At 31.3% G+C, this 26,500-nt stretch overlaps 1 protein-coding gene across 1 annotated transcript in view; it reads right to left on the bottom strand.

Moving 5' to 3' along the window:
* LOC126879060 (platelet-derived growth factor receptor alpha) overlaps nucleotides 1-26,500 on the bottom strand; it is a 289,178-nt gene that overhangs the window by 93,979 nt on the left and 168,699 nt on the right. Inside the window, exons 5-6 of the mRNA XM_050641955.1 lie at nucleotides 22,571-22,662; nucleotides 7,801-7,939 (exon numbers count right to left, since the gene is read on the bottom strand). Coding sequence (XP_050497912.1) covers nucleotides 7,801-7,939; nucleotides 22,571-22,662 — 231 coding nt within the window. The remainder of the gene's footprint in view (nucleotides 1-7,800; nucleotides 7,940-22,570; nucleotides 22,663-26,500) is intronic.

The raw sequence follows: 26,500 nt of genomic DNA, 5'->3' as shown, positions 1-26,500 counted from the left end.
TGTTTATAATAAATCAAACATTTTGAAAAAGAAAATGCTGTTCCATAAGGAATACAATTTAAAACTTTTGTGTCATTCGTATGTCAATTTGCTATCATTATACGAAAAATGGAGGATCTGAGAATTTCCGTTAACTTGTTTTCACACTTGGATCTTTTTTCTTGATTTATAGGAAGAAGTGTGGGTTGTTTTACTAAATTACTCCACCAGATACTTCTCCAGGTAACCGATAAAGGGATCCCTTTCTGACATGGGTAGAAACAGATAAATGTAATGCTCGGAGCCGATAAAAATCTACCAATGAAAATAGTTAGTAGTCTAGATAATGCGAAAAATGAAAAGAATATTGTCAACATATTGGATTAGATATCATTAGAAACCAAATAATAAATGAATATAGTTTCTGTCCTTGTGGGATCGGTACTCACCGGAGGGACCGCAGACGTTAGGATACAATTAGCGTCTCTTTGCAAAGAAAATGACGTCGACTTTGCAAAGTAACAAGACACTTACTCAACACACACACACTACACATTACTCCCCTGACTTAGTGATAAGTTATACAATTACGTGGCTAAAGGTTCTAGTTCTAAACCAAGGCCAAAATCAGAGAGAAAAAAAAAAGAAACCAAATAGACCAGGGCGCATCTGCAAAAATATTAGTACATTTGGACGTTGAGAGGTGACTCAAATTTTTTTGCAGAAATTGCTTGAAAATAACTCAAATAATAATATTTGAGTTATCCTCCCTCTCAAAAAGGTCCGGAACATTGTTTAAATAATCAAAATGTCAAAAAATGAAGGAAAAATTCGATTTGCGACTTGGTTTTTTGATTATAACTTTAAAAGTATCCATTTCGTATAAATAAAAAAACCAGCATAATCAAAGCAGCTGAGGAAACTTGTGGGAAAGCAAAATTGGCAAATACTAACATGAGGAGAACGGAATGGTGGACGGAAGAAATACGAGAGAAAATAAAGAACAAAAAAGAAAAATGGAAGAGATACCTAAGTACAAAACACCCGGAAGATTACGAGGCATATAAAGAAAAAAGGAAAGAGGTTAAAATAGCGGTGAAAGCAGGAAAGGAAAGGTCATGGGAGAGATTTGGACAAAAAATGACAAAAAATTATAGGGAAAACCAAAAACTCTTCTACGGCGCATTAAAAAAACTCAGACAAAAGAAAGAGAATATAAAAGACAAGAATGGAAACGTACTAACAGAAGAAAAACAAATAATGGAAAGATGGAGAGAACATTTCAAAGAGCTAACTCATGCAGACACGGACAACATAGGGGAGATACAAGAAAGGAATGAAGAACAACAAATGGAATCCATAACATGAGAGGAATTAGAGAAAGCAATAGAAAGAGTAAAATTGGGCAAAGCACCAGGCAAGGATCATATCACCCCGGAAATAATAAAATTCATGGGGACAGAGGAAATCGATAGCATGAAAGAACTAATTAATGATATCATAAATAGAGTAGAATTACCAAAGGACTGGAAGAAAGACATTATACTACCAATACACAAAAAAGAAGACAAGAGAAACTGTAATAATTACCGAGGTATCATACCCACCATATCAAGTATCCCTGGGAAGGTATTCGTAAGAATAATAAAGACAAGAATAAAAACCCAAATAGAAACAACTACGGAAGACACACAGTGTGGATTCAGGAAGGACAGAAGCACGCAAGAACTAATATTCACATTAAGACAAGTAAGTGAGAAGGTAATCAAGAAAAATAGAGAGATACATATGTGCTTCATTGACCTGGAAAAGGCGTTTGACAGAATCCGAAGAAAGGACGTATGGAAGACACTAAAAAAAGGGGAGTAGACAGACACATAATAGAAGTAATAAAGGATATGTACAAAAATAATACAAATAAAATAAGAACCAATAACGAGGAATCCAGAGAATTTACTACAAGTCAAGGCGTCAAACAGGGATGCGTGCTGAGTCAACTGCTATTTTCAGTGGTACTGGATGAAGCGATAAAGAAAGCCAAGAGAATAATGAGAAAACTAACATTAGGATACTGGCAAATGAAACGGACTCAACTATCGGAGCTACTATTCGCAGACGGCATGGTATTGATAGCAGAAAACAGAGAAGACCTACAGAACAAACTTGAAATCCTAGAAGAAGAACTATCAAACATAAATATGAAAATTAATACAGAGAAAACAAAAACAATGATAATTTCAAATACGAGGAAGACACACGCAATAGAATTAGACGGGAAACAACACTAGAGCAAGTGGAATATTTTAAATACCTAGGAGTAATAATCGAAGCAAATGGTAAACAAGACATGGAAATAAACGAGAGAATGGGACGAACATGAAGCTTATTTAACGCTATGAAAACAACATTTTTGGGGAAAAAAGAGATACCGGAGAAAGTAAAAACGGCAGTCGTTAAATCAGTACTTAGACCAACAATCATGTATAGCAGCGAGACATGGACATTGACGGGGAGACAGAAATCCAGAGTCAATGCTATGGAAATTAGGTTCCTGAGGAAAATAGCAAACAGAAAGAGGACAGACAAAATACGAAACGAAACAATTAGACAAAACCTAAAACTGGAACCAATTAATGAAAAAATAGTGGAGGGACAACTTAGATGGTTCGGGCACGTGTGTAGAATGTCGAACGAAAGGCTTACAAAACGAGTGTTCGAAACGAGAGTGCAGGGGAAAAACAAAAGAGGAAGACCAAGAGTAATATGGGAGATGAAATCAGGAAAGAAGTCGAGAAGAAGGGATTGACATTGGAAAGTGCAAGAAACCTAACGCAAGATCGGAAAGCATGGAGACTACAATGCCAAACTCAACTCCACCAGCCTTACACCTAAAAGTAGAAAGGCTTAGGACTAAGTAGTAAGTAAGTAAGTATCCATTTCCGAGAAAAGTTGTACTGACATAAAAGTTGCGTGATTAAATTTCCTACAACACAGAATTAATTAAATATTTAAAAAATAGTCACCCTTGTTGCAAAATAGCAATAATTGCGAAAAAACACACAAAATCAAGTTTTCGCATTTTACTTTTTTCAGCCATTTATGCTACACTTAGGACCTTCATATTTCACACAGGAAAATTTTATGATACAGTTAAACGATACTATAAATTTAATTAAGATCGGTTTAATAGATTTTGCAAAATAAATTTTTCAATCTAGCTTTCGCAAGAAGAATTCATTTTTTCAAAATGTTACAAGACTGAAAATAAAGCAGATAGCAAGTTGAATTTTTTTGCATATAGAAGTGTACTGTACCTTTCATTTACAATTTACAAAATTAAAATCGATTAACTACCACGGCGTCAGGAATTTTTTAAATAAACATTAATTATTGGTGCTACGCGCAGGACAGCGGATAGTTTGCTCTGATTGGGCATTCCAATGACCTTTGATAATGATTGATACATTTTAATTTTTATTAGATTTCGGTATATCGGTGGAAATCAACTTGTGTGAATCGAACACCGCTGTCCTGCGCGTAGCACCAAAAATTAATGTTTAGTTAAAAAATTTCCTGACGTCGTGGTAGTTAATCGATTTTAATTTTGCAAATTGCAAATGAAAGGTACAGTACACTTCTATAAGCAAAAAAAAACTCAACTTGCCCTCTGCTTTATTTTCAGTCCTGCAACATTTAAAAAAATGAATTTTTTTTTGCGAAAGCTGGATTGCAAAATTTATTCTGCAAAATATATTAAACGGATGTTAATGAAGTTTACAGTGTTATTTTGCAATATCATAAAGTTTTTCTGGGTAAAATATGAAGGTCCTAAGTGTAGCATAAATGGTTGAAAAACGTAAAATGCGAATATGTACAGTTGAGTCCGCGAGTCTTTACTCGTGCGTCACCATTTAAAGCATACGAAATAAGTCGGAAATCTATTTCACGCAACAACAACTGACAGAAAGTGGCTACTGTTCCGATTACGGGTTTTATTATAAAATTTGACGTTATCAAATATATAGAATGTCAAATGTAAGTTTTGCTTCAAAATTTTTGTGCAGAATTACAGCTACATTTGAAGTAGCTTAATAAATTCTTTTATTATTATTGATTAAAAAATAAATGAACTATTTATAAAAAAATTCAATAACATATTTTATTTTTGTTATTTTATTCACTTTTACGGAAATCTAAACACAATCATTTCTTTTCTGTGTGAATGACGTTAGCTTTGTATGTTTTAAATATTAATTGCCAAAATATAATTATTTACCTTACAATTTCAAAGCCCAATATAAAATTAGTTGTGAAAACAACTGTTTGTGTAATAGAAAGAAACTTCAAAACGCAAAAATTCGACAAAAACCGCAAAAAATTCAACTGACTGACAGCCATAAAAGTAAACAAAGCAGAAACGTCAAACAAATTGTGCTTAAAATATGAAAACATACCGAATCGTCTTTTTTTGTACCTATCTCTTTTCAATGCACTGAGTCTAGATGGTTCATAAAAATAACATGTGTTTTTACTTAATAACAAACGGCAGCTGGTTTGTCATGAGTTTCATGCGTGGAAGAGAATGATGCTAAATAAAAAGATGTGTTTTATCTCGCCAGGTATTGGGACCGTGCAAGTTCGGCAAAGCGACCTCTATTTCTACGCTCTGTACTTGTATTCGCACTTTTAATTATATTGGCCAATTATATTAGTCCTGGTTGCTGGATAATTGTCAAGACCATAGTCCAAAAAAATAATAAGAAGAAAAAATAAGATGCAGGTTATGTTTAGCAAACGTAAACAATTGTATGTAGTAAATAAAATCAGTTATTAAAATGCAGTACTGCAAGCAAAATACAATTAATTAAATTTATCTTTATATAATAATTGCATATCATATCAATATTGTGGAGCAATATTGATATGATATGCAATATTATGATATATATTATATTTATCATGTATAATTTATTTGCTACAAATAAACTCCATATATAATTTTTCTGCGTCAATGACAGAAGGTATGAAATATACGTCAATTTGACAATTTCAATTGACAATATGAATTATTTAAGATAGTTGCAATATTTCTCCGCGACTCGCGCACGGTCGTTTCTCGTTTCCCTTTCCAAGTACTTGCACACCGCGAATTAATGACGCACGGGTAAAGACTCGCGGACTCAACTGTACTTGTTTTTGTATGGTTTTTTTCGCAATTATTGCTATGCTGCAACAAGGGTGACTAGTTTTAAAATTTTAATTACGCAACTTTTATGTCAGTACAACTTTTCTCTGAAATGAATAATTTTAAAGTTATAATAAAAAAAAGCAATAAAAAAATCGAATTTTTCCTTCATATTTTGACATTTTCATTATTTAAACAATGTTCCGGACCATTTTGAGTGGGGGATAACTCAAATACTATTACTTGAGTAATTTTCAAGCAATTTCTGCAAAAAAATTTGAGTCACCTCTCAACGTCCATCTCAAAACAGATGCGCCCTGGACTAATTAGTTTTATTGTCCAAGGTAACTTCAGCATCCGAATATGCATCCACATTTCCAATGCTTCAATTATGTTATGGTTAATACTTTTAGTGTCCACAGTTCTACACCATACAAAAATACATACCAAACACTTAACCATTATTTGTCTTAGATCTAAACTGACATAATTGTTGCAAATAAATGACTTAATTTTTATAAAAGTAGTTTTAGTAATTGATATTCTGCGTTTTATTTCTATATCTAGATCTAGTTGGTCCATTATGACAGTTCCCAAATATCATTTCATGTCACTTTGTGATCTTCTTTAACATGGACTCCATTTAATTGAAGCCCTGGATCTAGATGTAAATTATGACTAAATACTCATAGTCCGTTCTTTAACGGTAAAATATTGCAAAACCTCTATATTTTAAAGAACCGCTTGGATTGACATGAAAATTGGCACACACATAGCTAACAAGTCAAAGAAAAAAAGTGATATTGTGCCGATATGTGCTTTTGCCCTGGGGGTGGTTTTCATCCCCTGTTGGGGGTGAAAAAGAAAGTCAGGAAATGGATAAACTGGATAATTTTAAGTAACTTTTGTTCTATAGAGTTTTTTCACTAAGTCAATACTTTTCGAGTTAGTTGGCAGTGAATATGTTCATTTTTTCAACAAACTAACCACATTTTTAGACGGTTTTTCGCAAATAACTCAAATAAGTATTTTGTCGAAAAAAACATTCAAAGAAAAAATATAGCCTGTAAAAAATTTAAAAGAATGGTGTATACATCACGTCTCTACACCAAGTAGAAGCAGAGTTATAGCTAATGAAAAATAGGTTCATGTTCGTCAAAGTCTAAATGGAATACTTTAACGTGAAATAACCAAAAATGAAGCATATTTCGAGGAAAACTCATTACAACTTATTTAAAGTGTTTAAAAATATCTTCATTTTTGTTTTATAAAAAAAATTTGTAGCATCAAAATTAAACAAGTTACGCTCAAAATAAAGTTAGTCCCTTTTGGTTTTGGTAAAAAAATCGAGAAAATCACCCCCTAATTAGTATCTTAAATGAACTTAATCGTTACGACCTCACAAGTTTCTTGACTCGTGTATATATTCTTTATATGATCTGTAAGTTTCACCGGTCCAAAGTCCTTATTATTGAAAGGGCTGTAGTTAAAAGGGGTTGAACGAGTCATTGATCACGAATGTATGCAAATTTAGAAACACCAAATCTTAATCAATTTTTGTCTAACAGAAAAACAAAAAAATACATGATATTCAAAAAAGGAAATCTGACTTTTTTTGTTCTTCGAGATTTTTGGTATCTCTAACAATTTTTAAGTTATTTTGAAAAAAAGAATATTTTTCAAAATTTAAATTTTTAAAAATTTTATTTTGAAACCAAATTTTTTTAAAAATAAGCACTTTGAATCGATAAAACTTACAGATCATATAAACACAACATAAGTAAAATAATTTGTGGAGCGGTAACGATTAATTTTATTTAAGTTGTTAATTAGGGGTTGGTATTCCCGATTTTTTTTTGCAAAAACAAAAGGGACCAACTTTATTTTGAGCGTAACTTGCTTAAATTTAATGCTAGAAACTTTTTCTAAAAATAGAAATAAAGAATTTTTAAAACACTTTAAAAAAGTTATAATGAGCTTTCCCCAAAAAGTGCTTAATTTTTTGGATATTCCACATCGAAATATTCTATTTGAAATTTGGTGAATATGAATCTATTTTTCATTGGCTATAACTCTGGTTCTACGAGATCCAGAGACCTAACGCGTACACCATTTTTTTTTAAATTTTTTATAAGCTATATTTTGGCTAAGAACGTTTTTTTCGACAAAATACTTACTTTTTGAGTTATTTGCGAAAAACCGTCAAAAAATATGGTTATTTTGTTGAAAAATGAACATATTCACTCGCAAATAACTCGAAAAGTGTTGACTTGGCGAAAAAGCTCTATAGAACAAAAGTTACTTAAAATTAGTCAGTTTACCCATTTCCGGACTTATTTTGGACATATATTTTTTCACCCCCAAGAGGGGGTGAAAGTCCCCCCAGGGCAAAAGCACACATCGGCACAATATCACTTTTTTCTTTGACATGTAAGCTATACGCATGCCAAATTTTATGTCAATCCAAGCGGTTCTTTAAAATTTAGAGCAAAAACCGTGAAAGAATGGACTATAAAAATTTGGTTTTGTTTTGTAAAAATATAAGCTTCCTGAACGAAAGAATAAAACTAAACACTTCATGGTCAAAAATTTCGCCGCTATAATTATATAATAAACAACATAACTTATAAACTTACCTGGTATTTGATATATGAATGTTTGTTCTAAATTCTCTAAAAGATCATGAGTTTCAATAATTATTTCATATTCGCAGCCATTTACTAAATTATCAGCAGGGTTGGCCAAATTTAAGGATGGAATGATGAGAGTTTCACTCTGAAAATAAATGGATAAGTTTTAGAAGTATCTAGATTGGACCAAAAGTGTAGAAACACCTAATTACGCAAGTAGCACCGAACGGGTTTATTAAGTCTTTTAAAAATGCTTTAAAACTGTAGAATAAAACTAATATTAAAACCAATTGGTTTTTAAGTAAACCTTAAGGTTCCAATAAAACCGCTTTCAGCATAAAAGGGCCCACACTGAAAGAGGCCAATAAAACCAAAAATGAAAACCTTCTTAAAGCTTTTCTTAAGCAACTGGTTTTAAAGCTGCTGCGAAGATCACAATAGTCACAAACTAAAATCTAATATAACCAAATAGTCCGAAAGTTCTTTATAAAAATGATTAGTTTTAAAGTGAACTTAGAATAAACCATTTTAAAACTACGATAAGACAAATTATATAAGATTAATTATTCTCTTATTAGATACTTTAAAGCTAGTGACAGTTTTAAAGTTCTGGCAGTATATCTACAAGGTAACTTAAAGACCATTATCTTCTTATTTACCACAATACACCCTTTATAAACCCTTAATAAAACTAAAATGTTTTTATTGTGCTACTTGGGTATCTTTAAATGGATGATCTGAATTGTACAAAAACCGGTACCTATACGCCTATTCTTATTGGCAGGACGAGCGGATCGTGTAGTATTTTATGGAGCAGATCTAGTGTTTTCGTCAATACCAAAATCAGCTGGTTTGACGATACGGTACGATATGAACATGAATACCGGAGATATTTGTGAAATAGTTGAAAGAAAAATGCTATCAAGTTTACATAAACCATATAGTTTTGGATAATGCACCATTCGGTAATTTTAAATAACCAAACAAGAAATTCCTGAACAGTAGGTAGGTACATAAAATAAAATCATGGTTAGCGAATGAAAACATTTTATTTTCTTAGAATCTTTTTAAGCCGGAATTACTAGAGTTAGCCAAAAATAATTTCTTCATCTAGTGAAGATTCTAGATTCTTCATCTAGATTTCGTCATCTGTAACTAACAGGGGTCACCAATTAGTTTCCCTGAGGGTCTGTTTCGAAAACCTATGACATTTCCGGGGTCCGGATTTAATGCTGCCTGTGCCTGTGTCTGGTTGTTCTGATTTGGTTTCTTTGCGGATTCTTGTTAAAAAATATCCCCTATAAAGAATTCAGAAGGGTGACGGGCAAAATTTTTGGGCAGAAATTGTTTAACAATTTTTTTTAACAAATTCAAAATATGTTATTATTCTGTTTGCCCCGAAAATAAGTTTTTAGTATTTTTGGGTCATCTTAAACAAAAAACATCTTTTGTCATTTTATCAAAACTTGAGAGTTTTCAAGCATCAAACATGAGTAGGTATTTTCGCATTTTTCAGATTTAAATCGCTTATAACTCGAAAACTATCTACTTTTCAGAAATATGACAAGAGACCTAACGTGTGATCCAAAATTATTGTCACCATAGGTGGCTCTGAACGACAGAGATAGCTATACAGTGCATGTCTATTCTTAATTCAGATATACTTTCCAGTTTACGTCAACTTTGCAGTGTACGTCAACTTAACAAGAAAAGTTAGGTTATATAGAGGTGTTGGTGGTGGACATATACAGAGCATCTTGTTTGAGTTTGTTTATTATTGTTAATTATAATTTTTGTTAATTCTTTTTATTTTTGATTAAAGTTCTGTGTTGAAGGTTTTGACTGATTTTTTATGTTTTATAATGTTAATCAAAATTAATTGAAAACCAATGATATAAATTCAGATTAAAACAAGACATGCGTAATTTTTTGCACGACTAGTTTTGATCCCAATAATTGTGGATCGCTCGTTATTTTGTTTAAAATTATCCAAGAAACCTAAAAATATATTTTTCAAGGCAAAAAGGTAATTTTGAATTTGTTTAAAAAATTTTTTCGCCCAACACCCTTTTGATTTGTTTAAAGGGGACATTTTTGACCAAGAACCACAAATAAATCGAGTCAGAAACATTTTTCATACGAAAGTGGCCTCACACATGAACTAATATGGAAAGGAATACTAATAATATCTGATTCTTCTTTGTTCACTGAAGACTTAAAGCTATCCTGGTACAGTAAATTAAATATAAATTCATTGTGTGTTGTTTTGATGTTATTATCAGTATATTTTGAACACAGCAGTATTGTAAATTATTGTTACTGAGAATATTTTAAAAGTTAGGAATTTATATTTTGAATGCCAATGAAGTTTTTAGACATCTTCAGTTTTGTACGTAGTTATTCCAGTTAAAGTTAATATTCCAGTTAGTTTTCAGTTAAATCCAGTTATTGATACTGAGGAATTTAAAATAAATAATCATAGTACAAAATGGCAATTAACATGGTATCTTTTCTACTTTTACTCCGGTCAACTTACACATCCGAGGCTACAAAAATTACCATCAAGCTGAAAATTGGCAGGATTGTTCAAAATACGATCATAAATGAAATCTAAAAAGTTCTCATAAATCCGACCCGAGCTAAAAAATTTACGCGGGGTCAAAGGTCACCAAATATAGTTTTTAGCGATTTTCACCAAAACGGTAAGTTTTATCATAAAATTAGTTCTAACAAAAAATATAGATTAGATAATTATCTATAAAAAATGCCTTATTACTTTTTTTCCTGAGAGCCACCGTTTTTGAGATATAACGATTCAAAAAGTGGTAATCGTCATAATATGCGCACACGTTTCCACACCACCTTTGAGGTAGTGTACTTAGCGCGTTTTTTTAACGTGGTTTTTTAACAATGGCTGTTTTTTTCAGGCTCTTCATTACATTCCTGGCCGTAAAATAAGCATTAAGCATTGTTGTTTAAAACAAAAAGCTGGTTCGCTTACACGTGCTCTAGTAAGAGGAGGACTTTTGGTCGATGTACTGGCTTTTTGTTTTTCATGTTGTCTTTTAATAGCTGCAGCAATAGAACACTTTCGAGTATAAATTTTACGACACTCCACATGTATGGTCACAGATTCCTGCTCTTTAAGAAATTCTAAAAATTCATCAGCTCTTTCAGTATTTGCATTGATTAATGTTTTTATACCACGTTCAACGGTAACAATTTCACCTTCAGTTAAAATTTTAGCGCAAATAAAACAATATTCTGACATTTTTGTTATAACAATGAAAATAACACGAAATAGGTTAAAAAATATAGGTTTAACACGTATTTTCACTCCGGAGTACTACTCAAGACTAATTAATACCTCGAGGGTGTCATCTACCTGAAGGATTTTGCCACCGAGGAAGATTACGGTGTAATTTGCATAATAGTAAATAAACTAAACTTGCATAAAGTTTCTTGTATATTGAAATATTTATTAGTACTTAGCAATAAACATTTTGCCTAGAAAGTTTTCTTTAATTATTATGTTCAAACCCTTCTGAGAAAAGAATAGGTAGGGTGATTAGATTAGTTAACGAACGTGTTTATTCCGAAAAAACGCATCTTTACAAATTGAATTAAGGCGCATAAATAATAGCTATTTGTATAACAAGGGAGGAAAGTGCTACTTTTCCTTCCGAGAATGAAGTTTCCTGCCCGACGCGTAGCGGAGGGCAGTAATCATTCAAGGGAGGAAAAGGCACTTTACTTCCATGTTATACATATGGTTTTTCCACCTTCCTCAAATAACATGTCATTTTTTCATTTTTACTTAATTTATTTATGTAACTAACCAACAAAATTTATTAGAACTAAAACTAAAAAGTAGGTACAATATAACTGTCAACTGTCAAATATAAGTCAATTTATTAAGGTGATACAGTAGCGATCAACAGGTAGGTAAAACGCGTTCCAAGATTGCGGCTGTAATTTTGAATATTTTTTCGAGATATTTGGCACACGTATTCGTAATATAATAAAGAATGGCGGTACAGAGCCCAATTTGAAAAATATATTAATATGTGGAAATTACTCTGTAATTAAATACAATATTAAAAAAACGAGCCTGTACCGCCATTAAGAAGAACAAAAAAATACACTTTCTTCAAATAAACTTTTTTATCCGATGCCTAGATTTTGTGTCATTTTGGAACTACTAATGAAATAAAAAATTTTAGTAGTTCCAAAATGACACAAAATCTAGGCTTCGGATAAAAAAGTTTATTTGAAGAAAGTGTATTTTTTTGTTCTTCTTAATGGCGATACAGGCTCGTTTTTTTAATATTGTATTTAATTACAGAGTAATTTCCACATATTAATATATTTTTTAAATTGGGCTCTGTACCGCCATTCTTTATTATATTACGAATACGTGTGCCAAAAATCTAGAAAAAATATTCAAAATTACAGCCGCAATCTTGGAACGCGTTTTCGCTACCTGTTGATCGCTACTGTTTCCTCTTAATGTAAACATTGTTAAATCAAAATAACAATTTACTGTTTTTTACCATTCTGCAAAATACAGGGTGTTTTATAAATAAACGTTAAAACGTATAGATACTTACGTAATAGAAATTAGATATTGTACAGGGCGTCAATAAGTTATATTTCATAAATGAAATACCATAACGTCACTTTTACTTTTCCTCCCTAGGGAGGAAAAGTACAACTTTGCTCCCTACAATCAGGTCCGGAAAAGTATACTTTCGGTAGAGGTATGTGGAAAAAGAATTATTATAAATTAATACTTTGTCATATTAATTTACTATTTTTGTTGGGATTAAGCCGTAAAATCCAAATAATTCGTATTATTTTCGCGTTACATTCACTTTGTAAAGATTTCTTTGTTGGCACTCTAATATAATACAGCTTATACATTGCATCCCTCGGTAGACCGCTAGCTGTATAGTAGAAACATTATCATATTTATAATCTTATATTATTATGTGTAATATAAGTTAAGCTGACCGATAGAATATTATGTTTACTTATATTACAGCTTCAGTGATGTATATATACGTGGTGTATTTAATACATATTATGACGATTAGAACTTTTTCAACTCTTTGAATCGTTGTATCTCAAAAACGGTGGATCTTGGGAAAAAAGTATTAAGATATTTTTTATATATAATTATCTAATCTACATTTTTTGTTTGAACTAATTTTATGATAAAACTTACCGTTTCGCTGAAAATTGCTAAAAACTATATTTGGTGTCCTTTGACCCCGCGTAAATATTTTAGCTCAGGTTGGATTTATGAGGACTTTTTAGATTTCATTTATGATGGTATATTGAACAATCCTGCCAATTTTCAGCTTGATGGTCATTCTTGTAGCCTCACTCCTATTTTTGAGTCTAACTAGACCGGTCTAATTAGTTTCAATGCAAGCTGTTTGTTGTAAACTTATTAAATCTGAAAATTATTTTAATTAAATGCACAGCTGAAAAGTACACCCACTTACCTAAATAGTAGAGAGGAAATGAATATAAAAAAGCGCACATGACAATTTTATATTACAGTTTACTTAAATTCAAAATTAATGATTATAGGAAGTATAACAATAAGGGGAAAACTCTTTACAAAATTAAATTAAAAGAGAAAAAAATGACATCTTTGTTATGTACAACCTGTCTGAAGTTTAGACTGAGTTTAGCGCAACTGATTCTCATTAGGGAGTTGACATATTTATCTGTTAGCTGAGATCTGTACCGATTTTTAATAAAGTTCATTCTTGAAAAGGCGACTTCGCACACATGAGTTGAGCCAAACATAGAACACAATTTCATGGCCAAACATTTTCAAACTTGCCAAACACTAGGTATATTCTAAATTTGATGACGGTCCGCACAAAACTAGCCCACGGTCCGGATGCGGACCGCGGTCCGCTAATTGGTGACCCCTGATCTATAACATTATTGAAAAATTCTCTCCGTTGTCAGATTAAAGAATGCGCAGGGCTCGTATACAGTTAGAATAAATAATATATCATTCCAACGGTACTAATCGTATAAGAACATTGTGTATTGGTACCAAACATGGAGTACCTACTTCAGATACTATTAGTCTGGGAGGTAGTGTCAAATTTTTACGGTGATTTTGGCAGGAACTCTATGAAATTATTTCGGTGGTTAGTACTTGTTTGATAACGAAAATGTCTGTCAGCTGGCGCAACTCCGGGACTTTTAGTCAAGAAAAAATAATATGAAGGTAGATGGAAAAAAGCTGGAACTTATATGTCAAATATTTACCTTCATGCCTCACATCCATATGGTGTAGTGGCTATAATGTCTGGCCTTCATCCAGGAGGCTCGGGTTTGATTCCCTGCATCGGAAATCCATTTTGGGTTTAAAATTGATTTGAAAAATAATTCTTCTTATAATACTTTCTTATACAGTGATGAGCGCGCTAATAACCGGCAAAATAACGCAAAAGATGGAAAATATATTAAGTTGTGTGATAAAAAGAAATGAACCTAGTGGAGGTGGGAGTTTTAGCGATACAAACCTACAAACTTACATTCTATTTATTGTTTCCCACCTTATCAGAGGGGTCTAGGACGTTTCATCGCCGCCAGTTCATTGCCGCCGTTTCGATGCCGCCAGTTCATCGCCGGCCGATTCATCGCCGGCCGATTCATCGCCAGTCAGTTAATCGCTATCTGATATATTTCCGAATTTTCGACAGTTACATTTATTATTTGTTGTTTGTTTGGGTTTATATGACTGCGGACACTAAATCCATTCGCCAATTTTACTATTTTTTATTTTATTAGTCATTTTTTCGTATCTTATCCTAAAACTAATACTAATATAATAATATAATAAACAATTATATACTAATATAATTAATACTAATATAATAAACAATTCTACTAATAAATAATTATTTTTGTATTTTTTTTTAATAATTTTTTATATATTTTTTTTTTATTTATTTTTTTCTAAATGATGTTCTCAGAGTTCCACAGCAAAAACTGCAACATTCTTCTTTAGCCCTCTACTTCATTCGAAAGCTATTTTACTATGGACTGTCCAAGTTCGTCATTCATTTTTATCTACATATTTTTTTTATATTTTTGTAATTATTATATATTTTTTCTATTTTTTTTATATACCTTTTTTATATTTTTTTTTCTTTTTTTCTTTGTTTTTTTTTATTTTTTTTTTTTATTTTTTTTATATTTCTTTTCTTTTTCTTTTTTTCTTTTCTTTTCTTTATCTTTTAACATATAACAATTTACAAGAAATACTTACTCTATATTTTACAATTACAATTTAAGCTTAATATCTAAAATATGTTTATACAATAGTCGGTATACCAACTCATTATTTTCCAATGTTAATAAATAATTTAAATTAACGGGATGGTGGACATCAGTCAAAGAATACAGTGAATTTAAAAACATATTAACTTTATTAGAGATAAGAGAACATGTCAAAATTTTGTGTTGTAGATTGCCCAACTGTCCACAAATACATTGTGGACTATCAGCTATATTAATTTTAAATAAATATGATGGAGTAAGACAGTGGTCAAATCTCATTCTGCATATGATTCTTGTCATATCTTTTGTCGACTCCATTTTAGAAAACCAAGGTTTATCCGTTATATAGTTTCTGATGGATCTGTAGTGGTTTCCTTTATTTGCGTTTTCATCAATATACCTTTCTTTCCATTCTTTCTTAATCTCTTTGAATAAATTTGATTCAATATCTTTTGGCGTACAAAGATAATGGGTTAATACTCCTTGTGTCACCGCGTTTTTAGCCAATTCATCTACCATTTCATTTCCAGTTATTCCACAGTGGCTTTTAACCCATGCCAATTTAACAGACTTTCCTTGTTGCTGAAGTTCTATAATTTTATTTATGATATATAATTCAATGTAGTTCACTTTTGATTTAGGATTTATAGCACTAATTTTACTAAGAGAACTTTTACTGTCACTAAAAATTATAAACTTTGAATGATTTATATTAGATAAATATTTTAGTGCTTCCATTATCGCTATTAATTCAGCTGTGTATATACTCATAATAGAATTTAGTTTAAACATTTTACTAATTTTATTACTGCTATCCCAATAGGCACACCCCACACCTTCAATATTTTTTGATGCATCTGTATATAGCATAAAACAATCTTTGAACATTTGTGAACTGTCTGAGATAAACACTAATTTTCTTAAAGATAGAGGCAAATTGCTATAGTCCCTTAAAAAGCATACCTGAACTTGTTCCATAGTATTAAAGTCGATATTATAATTTGGGTGTATGTCATATTTATAAAGTTGTTTATCATATATTATCATTTTTGAATATAAATCTACTATATTTAGAGTTTTCTTTTTATCCAATATTTTTCTGTCAAGTCTGCTAAAAACAGTTGATGTATTTTGGAAATTAAAATTGCCTTTTTTTCATACAATCTAACTAAAAGGCTGATGCCAAGTTTTTTTCGTCTTATATCCATCGGTATTTCACAGCATTCAACTTGTAGATTATTTATCGGTGTACTTCTTAGGGCTCCTATACACAATCTAAGGGATTTATTAATGATTTTGTCTATTTTACTTAAATGACACTGTGATGCGTCACTGTATAATATTGATCCGTAGTCGAATATAGCTCTTATATTATTTTTAAATAACAACAAAGAAATATTTGGATCTGCTCCCCAACGTAAGTGTGATACGAATCGAAGAAGGTTTATTCCTTTTTCTGTTTTTTTAACTATATGGTCTATATGTTCTTTCCAGAGAAGCTGTCTATCCAGAGTAATACCCAAATATTTAACATAACTTTGTACAGGATAGGATATATTGTTTATTAAGATGTAATTGGGTATTTCTTTTCGTTTTCTTGTAAAAATACATAATTTGGTTTTGGAATCAGATATATTTAGTCCATGTAATTCACTCCATATTTTAATATGTTTGTCTCCTTCTTCAATGGATTTGACTGCATTTTCTATTTTAATGTTTTCTTGATAAATAACTATATCATCTGCAAATTGTAAAATTTTTGTTGAGTGTAAATTTTTTTCTATATCAGAAGTGTAAATTAAATATAACAAAGGGCTTAATATTCCTCCTTGAGGTAAACCACCCATCGCTAGTCTTGGACCAAATGTGTTATTATTTACCGATATATAAATTTTTCTACAGTCATACAATTTTATTATTTTTTGACAGAAACATTCTGGCAGACCTATTTGTATCATTTTGTTATATAGTATATTTAAATTAACGTTGTCGTATGCTGCTTCGACATCTAATAAAAGAGCTATTACTGAAGAATTTTTCGTAAACGCTAAATTGATATCTGTTACCAAATGGCTCACTGCTTCCACAGTAGAATGATTTTTTCGAAATCCAAATTGTGTTTGTGATAATTTATTGTTTTTTTCTAGCCAACTTTCGAGCCTAAGTTTTATCATTCTTTCCAGTGTTTTTGTTATGCAGGAGCTCAATGAAATACCTCTATAAGATTCTGCTGAATCAGGATTCCGATTTGTTTTGAGAATAGGAATCACCCGGTACTCTCTCCAGTTATCTGGAATATCTTCTGATAGCCATATTTGATTAAAAAAATTTAATAGTGTTTCTTTTCCTTTTTGATGTAAATTGGCCAACATAATATAATGTACATTATCTATACCTGGAGAAGTATTTTTCTTATTCTTAAGGCTTATTTCTAATTCACAGAAACTAAATGGAACTGAAAGTGGATGGTTAGAATTTTTCCTTTCCATTACATTAATTTTTGAAAATATATTATCTGGACATAATTTTCTTAAAAATTCCTCAACCCATTCTCCTTCCGTCACTGGATTTACTTGTGGTTTAAAAATGTTTTGTAATCGTTTGGCTTGATTCCACATATCTTTAATTGGTGTATTTTTGTTTAAAGTGTTACAAAAATTTCTCCATGCATTACGCTTACTCTCTAATACAACTTTTTTGGTTTTTGCTACACAGTTATTATAATTTATATAATTTTGTATATTAGACTGTAGTTTAAACTTGCGTAAGGCTAGTTTTTGTTCTTGTATTACCTTTTTACAATTGTCATTCCACCAAGTTTTTCTAAATCGTGGATTAGTCCCTGTTCTCTTCTCCGGTATACATATCTTACAATATTCATTTAATTTATTTAAAAATTGTTGGTAACTTAAATTATTATCAATTTCCATGAAATTATCAGTGATAGAAGAGAAAAGAGACCAATCCGCTTTATTTATGTTCCACTGGAATTTTGTATTTACACATTCCGCTTTATTGACATTAATATTTGACTTAATAACAATAGCAAAATGGTTTGAACCTAATGTCTCGTCCACAACATCCCAATCGAAAAAATGACTAATATTTGCTGAGCATATTGTAAGATCTATTGCAGATTTATTATTGCTATTCGATCTACGCATCAAAGTCTCTTTACCATTATTTAAAATTACAAGATTACAGTCCTCAATAGCTTCTAACAGATTTTTTCCTATAGTGTCTACAGTACTACAACCCCAAACATAATTGTGGCTATTAAAATCACCACCAATGATAAAAGGCTTCTCTAGACTATTAAAAAACTTTTTCCATTCATTTACTGTGATTTTAAGATTGGGTTTTACGTATATTGAATAAATGTTTATCTTTTTGCCGGATTGAATTTTAATTGATATGCTATTGCACATTATGTCATTGATTTGGTGAAAAGTAGGACTGTTGTAAAATTTAATTAATTTTTTTAAAATTATGGCTACTCCACCATATCCGTCATCTCTATCATTCCTAAAGACATTATAACCAGTAAAGTTAATAAAATTACTTTTTTTTAGCCAAGTTTCTGATATTAATCCTATATCTATTTTATTGTCATACAAGAATTTTTCTAAATATCCCTTATTTGTTTTAATTGATCTCGCATTCCATTGAAGAAATGAAACGTTAGCCATCACGAGGTAATAATAATTGTGAAATATTGTTTTTTAATAATTCCAACGTTTTTTTATCTAAGTTGTGATTAATTTGATTTAATGTTGCTGAAATAAAATTTACTATTATTTCTCCTATATTATTTTGATTATCGTTTTGTGTTTGTGTTTTGGTAGAATAAATGGGATTATTAAGATTATAACAAGGCTGACTTTGTACTTTTGGTGTTTGCAAAATTTTTCTGCGTGCTTCCATTGTTTCTTTATCTACACTACTAGAATCAATACTACTTGATCGTTTTCGTTTATATATTGTATATTTATTGGAAGTATTTTCTTGTTCTTTGCTTACTGTTGAATAATATTTTTTATATTTATTATTAGCTTCATAATATGTTATATTTTCATTATTCATAACTTTTTTAATATATTCCTGTTTTTGTCTTTCTGTACAATCTGCTCCCTTGTCAGTAGCGCTGTGGTTTCCTTTGCACAATACACAAAGTAAATTATTCGGATTGGAACAATTAGATTTGTTGTGTTCTTCGCCACATCTTTCACACCTATCTTTTCCTCTACATTGAGCACTTATATGCCCAAATCTCAAACACTTTAAACATTGGATTATTCTGGGTGTATAATTTTCCACCTCGTATATCATTTTTTCTATTATTACATTTTTTGGTATAGACTGACCTTTAAAAGTGACAATTACGGTTCCTGTTTTTACATAAATAGTATTACCATTATCTTGAGTCACTTTCCGCATAATTCTTTTTACATGTAATACTTCGAACTTAATTCCAAATCTAGGTTTAATTAATGATAATAAATCATTATCTTCTATCTCTTTATCTACCAATTTTATAACACCTTTCTTTTGAGTAAAAAACGTTGGAATATATGCCTCGTACTGTTTGCTTTTTAGAATTTCAGAATCAATTAATTTATTAGCACTAGCAAAATTATTTAGTTCTACCTTGATTTTATTTCTACCAACTACTGTAATTTGTGTGATATTATTTTCAATTTCAGGTACTGCACTTAAAATCAAACGGGCCGTGCCGATCCTGTGTAATCGACCAATGTTACCGTTTTTATTTTCTATGTGTACTATATAAGGTGCATTATCTCCAAATTGATATCTATGTTTTAATCTTAAATTTATTACTTTATTTAAATTTTGCTTACCTGACTTATCTGTTTGATTTAAATTTGTCAAAGTTTCATCGTTATTGGAACTAAATTTGTTACTTACCTCAATAGTGCTACTTGTTTGGTTTTGTTTGTTTGTTACCTTATTATTTAGCCTATTTTTATTTAATTCCTCATATTCCATCATCCCATCTCCTTCCATTTCTACATAAAATTTCTCTTTATCTGGAGGTTCGGGTGGTATACCTTCCATATTACTTGTTTTCTGAAATTTAACTTCTTGTCGCGAAATTTCACACTTTCTTACAGAGCACTAGTTTAGTACTTCTTTATACAACTAGCAATACTCAAAAAGTTAAGAAAAAACCTTAAAAATTAATAATTTTTAGGAGGACTTCTAAATAAACTGCCTTTCAATTTGACGTTTATTTGACAATTGCATTTATTATTTATTTTTAGTATTAATTAGGAATTCTAGGAAATGCGAGATATGACCATTCCCGTTGCGATACTTAATCTTTTAATAGACTTTTAAACGTTTATAATATAAAATATATTATAATGATAATCTTTTAAATTTCATGGTCAACATTTCCAACCAAGAGAAACTGTTTCTTAAATTCGAAAAGAACCCAAAATTTCTGTACAAAAATTTAGGGGAAGTAGAACAGTAAATATAATAATATTTTTATCTTTTTAATTGTCATAAGTTTTGAACTGAATTTAACGTCGTGTCGTGCCATCTCCCATAATACAAAATCAACTGACTAACTGGGGGCGATGAAACGGACGGCGATGAAACGGACGGCGATGAAATGGACTGGCGATGAACCGGCGGAGATGAACCGGCAGCGATGAAACGTCTCATTCCGTATCAGGTATGCCAACTAAAACTGTCACTGTCACAGTGGTAATTGCCAAACTCATCTGATACGTCTAAAGGTGGGAAACAATAAGTAGATACAAAGTTTATAGGTTTTATCGCTAAATCTCCCACCTACACTAGTTTAATTTCTTTTTATCTCACAACTTAATGTGTTTTCCATCTTTTGAGCTATTTTGCCGGTTATTAGCGCGCTCATCACTGTATTGTGTCGTATAAATAATAAAAACGTGGTATTATAAAAAGTAATTTTTTATAAAAGTGTATTTATTTTTGTTATTATTAGTTTTCTCGTCTTTTTTTCATTTTATGCCCCGGTTTTGGCCCAGCTGACACATCATTAATTTGATGGTAAGCTTTGGACCAACTGACTATATAAAAAACAGACATGATAAAATGCTCCGATCAAATTTGACGCTACCTACCGGACTATATTTATGGGGTTTATTTTTTGTTACTTAATAATTTATCTAACTTTTTGGGGTATTAATGTCTCTAATAGGTTTTAAATTTTTCTTTCAGCTCAGAAATCCACATTTGACATCAAATTTTTTAGAGGTAGCAAGCAGATATAAACCAACGGTTGCAGCTACAAGAGATTCAGTTGGATCAGGACAAGGTTTTGTCAAATATATGTAGCTGCAACAAAACTGTTCCATTAACATAATATGCAAGTGCAAGAAGGCAATGATACTCCGCAATTCTAAGCGTCACCAAAGCACTCCATGGAAAAATAAATAATTTTTTCTATTCTCATACTATAATATATCAATTATGATTTCACTACCTGTATCATAATAAACTTCATTATGATACAGATTTTCATACAGATTTTTAACCAATAGAATCGCGATATGGCGTTCGCGAATATTCGCGATAAAGGTGGCGCACGCGCAGTGGCCAATGGCGAGTCAAATAAATACGCTTTGACAGTTCTCAATAGTAAACGTAGACAAACTGTCAAACTGACAAACTACTTAATTTGTTTGCGTTACAAAATTGATAAATTTGAATATATTGTATGTTGTAAATAATCATAGAAAAAATCGTGTACTATCCGTTGCAAGATAATTCGGACGGAATTCTGACAAAATACGTACAAAAACTAAATATTTTGTCGGAATTCCATCCGAATTATCTTGCAACGGATAGTATACAACTTGCATTTAATTATCATTATGAAGCTCGTACTCTATACGAAACTCGCCGCTAGGCGGCTCGTTTTGTATCCCTCATACTCGCTTCATAATGGCCATCATTAAATGCTCGTTGCATAATATACTATTATAATTGAGGTATAATTATTGCTTTTGTGTGAGGTACAATATTATGATCGTTTGCGTTTCCAATTGTTCATGTTTTAACGACTAATCATTATCGTTTTAATAAAAGTGATTATTTTTCCAATTACCGAGAATTTTATTCAGTTTATCTATTTTATTTTGGCTTTGTAGTTGCAGGTATACCTACTATAATGTTTATACTAGACCATACTAGTTTATCCTGCAGCGTTTGTATTATTATCAGGATAAACTAGTTTGGCTTAGGCTAAATTCGTTTATCCAATCGGTCTTAGGACTAACTAGTTTGGACTAGGCCATACCAGTTTATCGTTTATCATATCGCGTTCAGGACAAACTACCTAGTTTGTTCTGAAATCGGGTTTGGCCGGTAACCGGTGCATATTATATTTGATATAAGCTATAAGTATAACTATTAATACACGCAAATAAAGCCATTTAAAGCAAAAACTTACCTGTTTCACAGAGAGTCTATCAACGCCATCTATAGGATTACATATCGATTCCTCAGTATCTATAAATCTTATTGAAATTTGATCAACCGTGTCTGCAACAGATGGTTGAAGGCTATATAAATATAGTTAGCAGATATTAATATAAACAGAATTATTTCAGTTGGGTTATTATTCCGCGGTAAATATTATCTAATTAAATCAACAATCCATCAAGTGAGTTATTATATTGACTCAAATATTGACACATTATCTTTGAACTAAGACGCATTTATTGTATTCACACTTTAAAATATAATTGTAATTATCACATTTTTTATCGTAAATGTGCGATCTTGTTGAAATATTGTTGGAATGTTGCATGGATTATCAAATAAAATTCAACATTATAAAATTGTCAACTGGATTCGACATAAAGGCATATTATTACTCGTCTGATTAGTAAACTTTTATACCTAAATATGTATGACAAGGAAGCGTTCTCAGATGCAGAATTTGGAATCTTGGAAAGAGTGTTCTCGATCTAGAGAAAATCGAAGAAATTTTAATAAAAATAAAGGAAACAAATCACATACTAGTAACCACACTTTTCTCTAACAATTCCCAATTTACAAAGCAAACTGTCTAACAGAGGCACAACGATGGAGAATTGTCGTTTTAGTTCATACATCATCATCATTCTCTTTGCCTTATCCCTATGCGCGGTCGGCTTCCCTAATTGCATTTCTCCACACAATTCTATCTTGGGTCATATCAACGTTAATCCCCGTTACCAACATGTCTTGCCTTATCGTCTCCCCCAGGTCTTCTTTGGTCTTTCTCTCCTACTACTTCCAGGAATCTGCACTTCAGCTATTCTTCGTATTGGGTGATTAACGTCTCGACGTTGAACATGGCTAAACCATCCTAACCTATGCTCTCTCATTTTGGCATCAATTGGTGCCACACCTAGACTTCCCCTAATATACTCATTTCTAGTTTTATTCTTCTTTGTCACTCCACTCATCCATTTAGCATTCTCATTTCCGCCACATGCATTCGTTGTTCGTCTTTCTTTTTCACTGTCCAACATTCAGTTCCGTACATCATAGCCGGTCTTATGGCTGTTTTATAGAATTTTCCCTTCAGCTTCATTGGAATTTTTCTGTCACACAACACACCACTCGCTTCTTTCCACTTCATCCATCCAGCCCTAATTCTACTGCATGCATCTCCATCTATTTCTCCATTACTCTGTAATACCGATCCTAGGTACTTAAATCTATTGTTTTTCACAATCATTTCACAATCCAAAGATACCATTTTATTTGTAGTAACTCCATCTTTAAATGAACATTCCAAATACTCTGTTTTTGTCCTACTAAGTTTTAAACCTTTTTCCTTCAGAGTTTGTCTCCACTGTTCCAGTTTTTGTTTTAAGTCTCGTTCACTATTTCCTATTAACACTACATCATCAGCATACATTAGGCACCATGGAATGCTACCATGTAGTTTCGCTGTTATCTGGTCCAAAACTAATGAGAATAAATAAGGGCTAAGCACCGAACCTTGGTGCAATCCTACTTTCACCTGAAATTTATCAGTCTCTCCAACACATGTCCTAACACTAGTCGTTACTCCCTCATACATACCTCTCACATCTTTACATATTCGCCAGAGACTCCTTTCTTATTGAGTGCCCACTACAGAATCTCTCGAGGAACTCTATCATATTCTTTCTCAAGATCAACGAATACCGTATGAGCGTTGGTCTCTTTATTCCTGTATTTTTCCATCAGTTGCCTTACAATGAAACTTGCATTGTTGTTGATCTGCTCTGCATAAAGCCAAAAATTCATTATCGGATATTTCGGTTTCTTCACGTATCCGTCTATCAATTTCTCTCTCCCATATTTTCATGGTGTGGCTAAGTAGTTTTATAGTTCTGTAGTTTGTACATACATAACAATATATGTTCATACATAACAATATATTTAGTTCATACTAGTATCTATTAGTGCAGTCAGTGAGGGTATTTGGCTCCGAATTCCATCCTACTGCATCAATTTACTTGATATTTTCACTGTAAGTAGGGAATAGCTTAAGAAACAAAGTCGACTCTATATCCTATGGCGCTTTTAACTTAGGGGTCGTTCCCACCCGATCTCGGGGGTGGAATTTTTTTTATCAAACTAACACCGGAAGTGACCAGAGAACCTAATTCTAAGCAAAAACTGTTTTATATATTTTTTTAAAAACTCAATACTTTTTGAGTTATTTGTGGTTAAAAATTTGCCATTTTCATTGAAAAATGACACTTTTCGGAGACTGTTTTTTGGGAATACCATAAAAATTGTGCATCTAACGAAAAAAACTATATAAAATATTTTTGTAGTATATGAAAAATCAGAGAGATTAATTTTTTCATAAATCTTCTAGTTTTAATAAAAAAAGGGATGGTAGGTGAAAAAGATTTTTTTGGTGCCTGCTCAAATCGGTGTATTACTATATTATTATATACTTAAAATAACAGAGAAATGGTCGATTTTAGACCTTTAAAACGAGATCTTTAAAAAAACGAGAAAAAAGACCTTTAAAACGAGAACTGTTAAATATCGGTTACATTCAAACTAAGCGAGATATGGTGCAAAAAAACTTATTACTAATGTATTTTAAGGAAAAATTAGTATAAAATAAGAAATGTATATGTATATAAGCTGTACACTCCCGTAGAAGTTATAGCTGTTTTTCACTTTAATGATCCGTTAACACATGGGGGATCAGCCCACTTTTAAATAAGAAATAAAAATAAGAAACAGTATATATAAATAAAAAAAAAAGTATATTTAACCCCCCCTCATCCACCAGAATATAAATGCATCGTGTTCCTTCTACAATACCTTCTACTATAGTATTATTCCTATATTCAAAAAGTTGGCGGGTTTAAAATGAATGGATTTTGAAAAGAATAAGATCAAATTATAGAGCACATTTTTAAATTTCATTAAAAATCTTTTTTTCTCCATGTAATTCGAAAGTGATAAGAGATACGTAAAAAATACCTTACAAAAATGTAGGTTTTCTTTTAGATAACAATTCTATTTTTCTTTCATTACTGTATCTCATTATCATTTTCGAGTTACATGGAGAAAAAGGAAGATTTTTAAAAAAATTTAAAAATTGGATCTTATTTTTTTCAAAAACCGTACATTTTAAACCCGTCTAACGTGTTGAATATAGAAATAACACTATAGTAAAAGGTATTGTAGAAGTAAAACGATGCATTTAAAGCTGGTGGATGAGGGGTTAAAACATACATACTTCGCATTTTATCTTAAAATAAATTAGTCATCCTTTTTTCTTACACCATATCTCGCTTAGTTTGAATGTAATCGAAATTTAACATTGCTGTCGTTTTAAAGGTCTTTTCAGGCAGTAGTTACAAAAGATATTGATAGCATTATACCCTTAAAATCGACCGTTTCTCCGTTATTAAGTTGAACCCACCGATTTGAGCATGCACAAAAAGATGTCTTTTCACCTACTATATCTCTTTTTATGTTATCACTAGAAGACTTATGAAGGAACGAATCTCTTTGATTTTTCATACGCTACAAAAATGTTTTATATAATTTTTTTCGTTAGATTCATAATTTTTAAGGTATTCGCAAAAAACCGTCCGAAAAGGCGACATTTTTCAATGAAAATGTTTCAATGAAAAAAAAATTACGATGCTATTCGATTTCAATTTTTATATACAAATATTTTTGTACAGTATTTTTGCCGCCCTCTCATAATTTGCCGCCCTAGGCAACTGCCTATATTGCCTGATGGATAAAGCAGCTCTGAAAGAGAGTGGAACAGGTAAGTTGGAGGGCAAAAACTTGACTCAGTACAAGAAAAACTCAAAAACCAAATTCAATAGAAATCGTGTTATAAATTGTTCTTAATAAT

The sequence above is a fragment of the Diabrotica virgifera genome, chromosome 1, assembly GCF_917563875.1.
Source record: "Diabrotica virgifera virgifera chromosome 1, PGI_DIABVI_V3a".
Lineage (NCBI taxonomy): Eukaryota > Metazoa > Arthropoda > Insecta > Coleoptera > Chrysomelidae > Diabrotica > Diabrotica virgifera.
This window is presented reverse-complemented; position numbering and strand designations above follow the sequence as displayed.